Below are 8008 nucleotides of genomic sequence, written 5' to 3'. Positions count from 1 at the left end.
AAATGAAATGTGGGTAATTACTGGGCTGGGGGCTGGACAGGCGGCCGTGCAGATGAAAGCGTTTCCTGGACGGTCTCTTCATTTGCATGGCATCAGAAGCTGCTCAGAAGGTGTGACTTTTCCCACAGTGAGACCCCAGCTCCTTGCACAATAAAGCCAGGCTGCTCACCCAGAATTAATTAAAGGGGGAGGGGAGGGGATGGAGCAGAAGAGGAGGCACTAAGAGCTGGGGGAGCTGGAAGAGAGATGTCTAGAGCCCCCTCCCCACATCCTCGTATCTATGCACCAGGAGAAACCTATTCTGTCCAGAGCCCTTCACCCCCATAGCAGGCCAGAAGAGGCCCCATGGTACCCCAACCTCTCCAAGGCTTCCCACTGGGCCCTAGGATTCCTGATCCATCTGGATGGCCTGAGCCTGGGATTTGCGGCTGCAACTCTTGGAGGCCCACGTGGTTAGGAAGCCTTGGGTTGCCCTCCACCCAAAGGACCAGAGGCCCAGAAGGAAGAGGTTTCTGGATTCGTCCAGTAACTGTGCTATGGGACCAGCCCAAAGAAGGCAGTGGAAGCAACCAGAATGAGAGCTCAGGTATGATGACTGGGCCAGCTCTGACCTCAGGAGACCTGCTGCCTCTGGGCTTGGGCTCTCTTCCGGGTGGTGTGATGCCAATCTCACCAGTCCACCTCCAAGAACCCACCCCTCCACCCACCACAGGCCAGTCCTCTTGCCCACGCCATGAATGACCTGCTCTACCATTGTCATAGCATGACCTGGTCTTCCTTCATCCATAGCAGTCCTTCTTCACAGGCTAGTCCTTCTGACTTACCACCTGCTCCTTCCCCCCCTGGCCAGAGATGAGTTCTGCTCTAGGCCTGTGAGCTTCCCTTCCTGGCCAATGCCAGTTCCACTCCCTCTAGGCTTGGTCTCTCCAAGGTTGGCAGCTTCTCCCTGGACCACAGTCCCCTGGGGTCTTTTGCAGCGCCTGAGCTCAGCACCTTCTGCTCATAGCTTTCTAACCAGATATCCCAAAGTTAACACTTGTTTCATGTCACGACTGTCAACACCAGCCTTGGCAGCCCCCCTCCAACATACCTCCACCTTGGACCCCGGCAGCTGCTCTCTTCTTTCATTTTCTGGAGCCTGGTACTCAGAAAGAACTAGCTCTGGCATCTCTGATCTGTCTCCCACACAGACCGAGGCATACACAGAAAGGCACTTTTTAAAGGACCCACTGAATCCATGATTACAACTCCAGTCCTAGCAAAGTCATCATTTCTGGCCCAGGGGTGGCCTGGGGAAGTGTTAACAATGACTCCTATTAAAAGCCCATGTCTGAGAGGTCCCAGGACCAGCTAAGAGCCTCTTCTTGCTCCTTTCCCTGCTTCTGTCCTCCCAAGAAAACCCCTCCAGCAACAATGATAGGGACGGCCAACAGGTTTGGATCCTTAGGTAGAAGGGAGGCTGCAGTCAGAGCTGCTGCCTGATTTGCTGCATCTCTCAGCCGCCTGCCAGCTGGGGCAGCGCGGGGGGAGGGCGCTGACCCCAGGAGGACTCACTCTCCAACACACATTTTTAATACGTCAGTTAAATAAATATTTCAGTCATTTAATAGCAACTAATACCCAACCACCCTCCACTGACACCCGCCCTTGAAAGATCTGACCTAAAGTTCAGGCTCTTTCCTCTCTGCCCCCACCTGGGGGTGCAATGGAGCCCCCGGCGGCCTAGCAGTCTTACCCTGCAGCTGCTGGGGTCTCAGGAGCGCCTCTGCGGGACTAGAAAAAGCCCCCCACCCCCAAGAAACCCCCGCTGGAATCCCAGTCTAGGCCACTCACTTGGCCTTCCTGAGAGTTAAGAAGTCAGACGCCACAGCCAAGTGGAATACAAAAATAGAGCCTCTCTTTTGTTTAAAAAAACAACAAAAAACCCAACAGCAAACAATTATCAACAACTAGGGCCCAGGGCTCCCCCAGCTCCTCCCCAGCCTTCAGTAGCGCAGACCTCATCCTGCACCAGAGGAAACCTCCGGCGCTGGGAGCGGCGGGGAGGGGCCGGGCAGGGCCTATCGGGGCTCGGGGGCCCAAGTCCTCTGGCTGCCGCGCAGACTGCGCGTGAAGGGCGGGTAGTTGAGGAACTCGAAGCGCAGGCTCTGCTCTGTGGTGTGATGGCCGCGGGGCAGTCGCTTCATGAAGTGGACCTCGCGCTGGTGCTGCCGAGTCTTGGAGCCCTTACGGGGCCGACCCTTGCGCGTGAAGGCCATGTACCAGCCCTCGTACTTGGCGTTCTGCAGGGCCGTGTAGTTGTTCTCCAGCACGATCTCCGTGAACACACAATCCTTGCCTTTGCCGTTGCTCTGCAGGTAGGGGGGGCCAGACACGGTGTCACCGGGCTCTGTTCAGAACCCGCCCCCATCAGAGGCAGAGGGGAGGCGGCCCCAGACAGCAGGTGGGCACCCCAGCAGATGGCAGGGTGGGCAGCCCCACCCCCTGCCCAGGCACCCGCTCTCTAATCCCTGACAACTCACAGCCCACCCGGCAACTTCCTGTCCTCCTGGGTAGCAGTGACACATGGCTGTCTACCGAGGGGCTGGGCCCCAACACAGAGAGGCAGAGAGGGGGCCCAGCCCCTGCCTACCCTGGCCTCCTGCCCACCAGTCTGGCCCAAGCTGCTAGCACCCGTTTCCCCACCTGCCCCCTTCAGCCCCTCAGGATGCCGGCCTGCAGCCCCAGGGCTGCCACCCTATGGGGGAAGGAAGGCCGGTGAGGAGATGCTGAGCCCCAAGCCCCAGAAGCCCAGGAAGCGGGGAGCTCGAGGCTGTAGAGGAGCCGTGACTAATGGGGCCATTTCAGAGCTCCGCCGAGGGGCTGGGCCTGCGGCTTACTGAACATTCCAAATGCTGGTACCATGTAATTGGACATAATAGCAAAGCAATTTGGCGATTTGTTAAAAAGATATATGGAATTTACCAACCACCCCCCCCCCGCCCCTTCCCTAGCCTGCCTTCTTCCTCCTTTGCTTTTATAGCTTTTCATCTCTCAGCTTCCTCCTCCCTCACCTCCCCCACCATCCAATCATTAGGTAAGCCCAAGGTGGCCCTCTGTCTCTGCCCACCTTGTTGGGATCCTGGAGGAGCTCAGCCAGCCCAGCCTGCTCCCCAGACCCCAGCCGCCCCCTCCCTTCCTTCTAAGACCTCACCTTGGCAATCAGCTTCCCCTTCTTGTTCATGCAGATGTAGAGGCCTGTCTCAGCTCCTCGGACTCGAACCCGGCTCCCAAAGGTGTCCGTCTCCACAATGAGCTTTGCTGTCAGGGAATGTGGGGGGAGAGTGGTTATGAGCAGCTCCCTGACCCCCAGTGCTCCATGTCCCCATCCCAGCTGGCCCTTCCCAGAAGCAACTGCTCCAAGAGCCAGGTACCCAAGGCGTGGGCTCCAGCCACTAACATGCTGTGCAACCCTGGGAAAGTCAAGTCTCCTTTCTGGGCTTCAGACCGTCCCCTTACCTGGGTTTACAGAAGGGGGGTGAATGAGATCATGGCATATGAACTGGTTTCTGCAGAGGGGTCTTGGAGCCATCAAACTGAAAATACCCTCTTTTAAAACCAGACTAATAACTTTTATGCCGAGGCTTCAAGTAAATTTTAATTTGACTAGAATTCTGCTTCTAATCAAAGATCTCTGAGGATTCTTCCAACTCAGAATATTATATGCACATGCCTCACAGATCATTACAAATGTCTGGGGTGCAGTGGTGACCTCCACTCCTGGGGTCAAACATAAAAGCACTCTCTCTTGTTTCTGGTGTCTCGGATTCTAACCCACAGCCTTGGCCACACCACCCTACCCCTGCTCTGCTGAGAAGCTGATAGGGATGAGACAGCTCTCCCTACACCCACAGCCCATGGCCAGCTGCTTTCCCAGAACCAGCTGGGAGGATGCTATCTCTTCCCCACGCTTCCCAGTCACCCCAGTCCCCAGCCCCAGTGTTCAGAAATCAACAACTCAATAATCTTTTCTCTCACCCTCCAGCAGCACTGGGCTTCTCACCCCAGTGACCAAACACTTTCTGTAGGTGAGGAGGAGAGAAAATCAGGTGTGCTTGCCTCTCACTGAGAGCCAGGAGACAGGGAGCTGAATTCTGTGCCTTCTTCCCACTCCCCTCTCCCCTTAGACAGCCCGCTTGCCACAGAAGCCCTGGTCCCTGTCCACTCTCTGCACAACTCCTCCCTTTGAGGCTGTCACCAAGAAGGGAGTGGGGACCGACTTAGCTGTTTGGGATGGGACAGAAGGGGCTGGGTCTCCTGCCCTCCCTACTGCAGCCTTTTCCCTCCTTGAGAAAGAAGTTTGGGTACTCCCAGGTCTGCCTCCCAGCCTGTACTGACAAGGTGGCACCTTCTCTGTCCCTGAAACTAATGGGAGGTGATGGGCACAGGTCAGCAAGGCAGCCCTCACGGCCCAGCCTGTGACTACCTGCCCCCCTTCACAGAAGCACAGAGCTGGGACCCAGTAGCCAAGTCCCCAGTCTGGCTCCAAGTCAGCCAGGGAAATGCAGCTGTCACCTCCCCTCCCACCCACCTCCTCTTGGACCCAGCCAGTCTGCTCATCCCTCTCCTGGTCTGCCTTCCAGGGCAAGGAGCAACTATTTTTAAGGGCCAGGAAGGACACCGACTGGAGAAGATGGGAGGGGATTCCATTCTGAAATTCTGGCCAAACAGGGCAGATAGGGATGGAGCCCTCTGTCCCTTCCTGGGGCCCATAAGGAAGCAACTGGGACTTCTCTGCTGTTCTCCTCCAGATTCTTCCTGTCCTGGCTATACACCCTAAGCCTTTGCTCTTGGGCCCTCCAGCTCCTGCTCACCAGGCAGGGACCAGGGAAACTGGGAAGCCTCCTATAATTGTAAGGAGAGAAGTGGGCATCAGACCTCTGATGTCTGAAGAGGAATTCCCCCATGAGCAGCTTAGCCTCTTCTTCCCTCCCCAAAACCCAAGGATGCTGGACCATTTGTTCCAATGGGAGTAAACCCAGGAGGAGCCAGGCATTCATTCCCTTTCCTTGGAAGCTAAGAAGGGCAGCAAGTAGCCAGTTTGGAGGGACAAAGGGACGGTAGGCTGGCCCTGCCAGCCCAGCGGGGGAGCTCGGCCACCAGGCAGGCCACCCCCAGCCCCACCCCACCGCAGAAAGCCCCCACTCTCCTTCCTGGATGGATCTGGGGAGCTGGGGCCGAACTTTACGGCAGCTTTCCCGACTGGGCTTTTGGAAAGCTTAACATTTTCAAACCTATTCTTCCACCCCAGTGACAGATTTATCCCAGGAAAATTATGTCTCCTTCTCCAGCTTTGAAGGGAAGTCAGCTACGTCGATGCAGAAAAAATGCAGCGAGACATACTCGATCCCCCAAACTGGCTCGAGAAGAGGAGAAAGTATTCAGGAAATGTTAAAAAAGGTGAAAGTAAGAAGAGTTTTAATCGCTCTGCCAGACGCGGGGGTCTCTCCAGAGATTCATAGAGAACAATCTTGAACCTCTTTTTTAACATTTACAGACTTGCAACTCCTTTCAAACTCCACATCTGAAAAAAAGCCTCGTTCTTTTTCTGTTTTATATCATTCTTCATTTTTCTTCTTAGCTCTTAAAACGCCTCACCTTTTTATTACATTTTAATAGAGTCTTCCCCTCTCCTTTCATGCTTGTTTAACTTGGTCGTTATTTAAAGGTTTTTAAACTCACAATAATCGCTCTCTAAAAACAACACCAGCAGCCCAGAGGGCTTGCTTTTCTCTTGGTACATCCAGGACTCTGGAAATTGGCCTTGTTTCAAGGAAGGAATATTGAATGCTTTAGAAATCAATCAGTCCTCAGCCTCTCTACCTCGCAGTAGCTCCCTGTACTCACCACCCCACCGGCAGCCAGGAGCCCCACTCTGACTGACCGCCTGGGTTCCTGGACAAGTGCAGAGGGGAGGGCCTTTTTCCTAGCCTAGTCCCCATGTGTAACTGACCCTTCTGATCAAAGTATTTAAAGGTTCACAGCAACACCCCCCCAAGCTGGGAGAGCTGAAGGGATTTCTCTCCCTTCTCTTTCCCACTCTCCTTTTGTGGGCCCTGGCGACATATCCTCTTTCAAGAGCTTCCCTTAAACCTGGGCCCCCTCCCCCTGAACCCTCTGCCTCCACCTGCAGTGGGGAGGGGTATGAAAGGGGGAGGTGGAAAGGGAGATTCCTGGATTCATTCATCTGCTGGGCAGGGAAGGGGCACCTGTGGGCCGAGTACTCCCCGAGGTCCCTTCCCCAACCCTCTCTTCTCCAGCTGACCCCCAAGATGCTTTTTCGCCTTAACTCCTTCCCTTCTGAGCTGGGGAGTGTGCAGGCCTCTGGCCAGCGCAGATGTGACTGGTAGGTCCAGTCATAGCAGGGCAGCCTGGGGAAGAGGGGCCCGTTCCACAGGCTACCTTTACCCCACTGCAGCGCAGCTCGCCTTACCAAAGGGGTCCCCGTCTTCTGCCATGGCGTTGATGCGCTTGTTGGCCAGGACCTGCACGTGCTTCCCGCTGGTGCGGCTGTAGAGTTGGTAGGTCCGGATGAGACGGCGGCTGAGCTGATCCGTCACCAGGCTCTGCTCCCTCACATGCTGTGTAAAATTAGGTGAGGACTGAACAGTTACCTTTAGGAAATTGAAAAATACACAACACGCCATTATAATGCTACTCTGCCCAGGGGCCCAAGTGGCCCCCATCACCCGGCACCTCCCTCCACTGCCCCAGGCAGCCGGCTGGGGTCCCCCCAACATACCAGCTCAGGCCACCCGCCCCCCACCCCCACCCAGGAAAGTCGGACAGACCAGTCCTAGCATGGATGAGCCCGGGATGGAGAAGGATCTGGACCCACCTGTTGGGAAACACCCTGGGACTCCCGGCCAGCTCGGAACAGGGAAGCGAGCTCCCTGCCCAGCGCAGGCCCCCCTCCCGGGCCTTCCTAGAAGAGCAGGGCGCTTTTAAGTCGGGAGGCAGCGCTGCCCGACCCCTGACATTTATAAAGACAAATTCACGGAGCAAATGTTGAGACCGCAGAGGACCTAGGCACCTGATCCTTCGGCCAGTCCCGCCGCAAGCCTCCCCAGAGAGCCGCGGAGAGGGTCCCTGAGACAGTCACCGTACCTCTGACAACGAACGCCCCCGGGCCCCGAATGCCTCCATCCTCGGCGGCCGGGTGTGGCTGCCCGCAGAGTTCCCCATCCACCCCCACCTGGCTGGGAGGCGTGGGAGACAGAGCTGGACTCCGAGACCTCGGGTTCTAGCCTCGCCACTCGCTGGCTGTGTGACCTTAGGCAGGCGCTACCTCTCTGTTCCTTAGTTCCCTCCTCGGGGTAGTTAGGGGTTGCATTTCTAAGGTGCCTTCCAGCCCGCCGCACGGCCGCAGGGTCGGTCCTCTTGCCCCTGCCCGACCTTGCCCCCCGGCGTCCCCCGCCGGCTCCGGCCCCCGCCTCCGCGCAGCGCGCCTTACCTGGGCTTGGAGGCAGAGAACCAGCAAGTGCAATAGCCTGTGGGAGACAAAAGCGGGCGGGGAGAGAGGGGCGCAGGGTGAGCGGCGGGCGGGCGGGAGCGCGGCCGGGGGCGCGGGGCGGCGGTACTCACAGGCAGCTCAGCGCCGATCGGGGGCTGCCCATGGCGCGCGGCCGGGGAGCACGCACAGCCCCGGCGGGATCACGCCGGTGCGCGGGAGGCCGCGGACAGACGAGCCGAGGGCGGCGGCGGCGGCGGAGGAAGGCTCGAGGGCGGGAGCCCGGGCGATCCCGACGCGGCTCCTTAGGTCCCAGGGAATGTCGAGCTCGCCGCGCCGCGCCGAGTGCCTCTGCGCCGCAGCCGGAGCCGGTGGCCGCTGGCTGCTGAGGAGCCGGAGCGGGAGGGAGGGTAACGGGCCGGCAGGGGGGGGTGGGTAAGTGGGAAGGGAGGGGGAGGGGAGGGGAGGGTGGCGGCGGGGGGCGCCGCACCGGGCGTGAAGGGGGAGCGCGGGGCGGGC

General features: G+C 58.0%; 1 protein-coding gene across 4 annotated transcripts; it reads right to left on the bottom strand.

The window, feature by feature from the left end:
• Positions 1–2060: 2060 nt before the first annotated feature.
• FGF8 (fibroblast growth factor 8) lies at positions 2061–7756 on the bottom strand. Of its 4 annotated transcripts, none has more exons than XM_060033592.1 (6): positions 7624–7756; positions 7493–7529; positions 6878–6964; positions 6473–6653; positions 3194–3300; positions 2061–2351 (listed from the first exon to the last, which is right to left on the bottom strand). In XM_060033592.1, the coding sequence occupies exons 1-6, from the start codon at positions 7653–7655 to the stop codon at positions 2061–2063; spliced, it is 735 nt and encodes a 244-aa protein (XP_059889575.1). In that variant the 5' UTR covers positions 7656–7756. The 4 variants fall into 4 exon arrangements, with proteins under 4 accessions (XP_059889575.1, XP_059889576.1, XP_059889577.1 ...); XM_060033593.1 differs by having other exon boundaries at positions 6473–6620; XM_060033594.1 differs by lacking the exon at positions 6878–6964.
• Positions 7757–8008: the final 252 nt, after the last annotated feature.

Source organism: Delphinus delphis, chromosome 16, assembly GCF_949987515.2.
Source record: "Delphinus delphis chromosome 16, mDelDel1.2, whole genome shotgun sequence".
NCBI lineage: Eukaryota > Metazoa > Chordata > Mammalia > Artiodactyla > Delphinidae > Delphinus > Delphinus delphis.
Note: the sequence above shows the minus strand (reverse complement) of the source record. Positions and strands in the feature narration are given on the sequence as shown.

Coding starts and splice junctions, on each gene's coding strand:
- FGF8 (XM_060033592.1), bottom strand. CDS start 7,655: ATGGGCAGCCCCCGATCGGCGCTGAGCTGCCT. Junction 7,530..7,623: donor CGATCGGCGCTGAGCTGCCT/GTGAGTACCGCC, acceptor TGTCTCCCACAG/GCTATTGCACTTGCTGGTTC. Junction 6,654..6,877: donor CCCAGGGTGTTTCCCAACAG/GTGGGTCCAGAT, acceptor AATTTCCTAAAG/GTAACTGTTCAGTCCTCACC.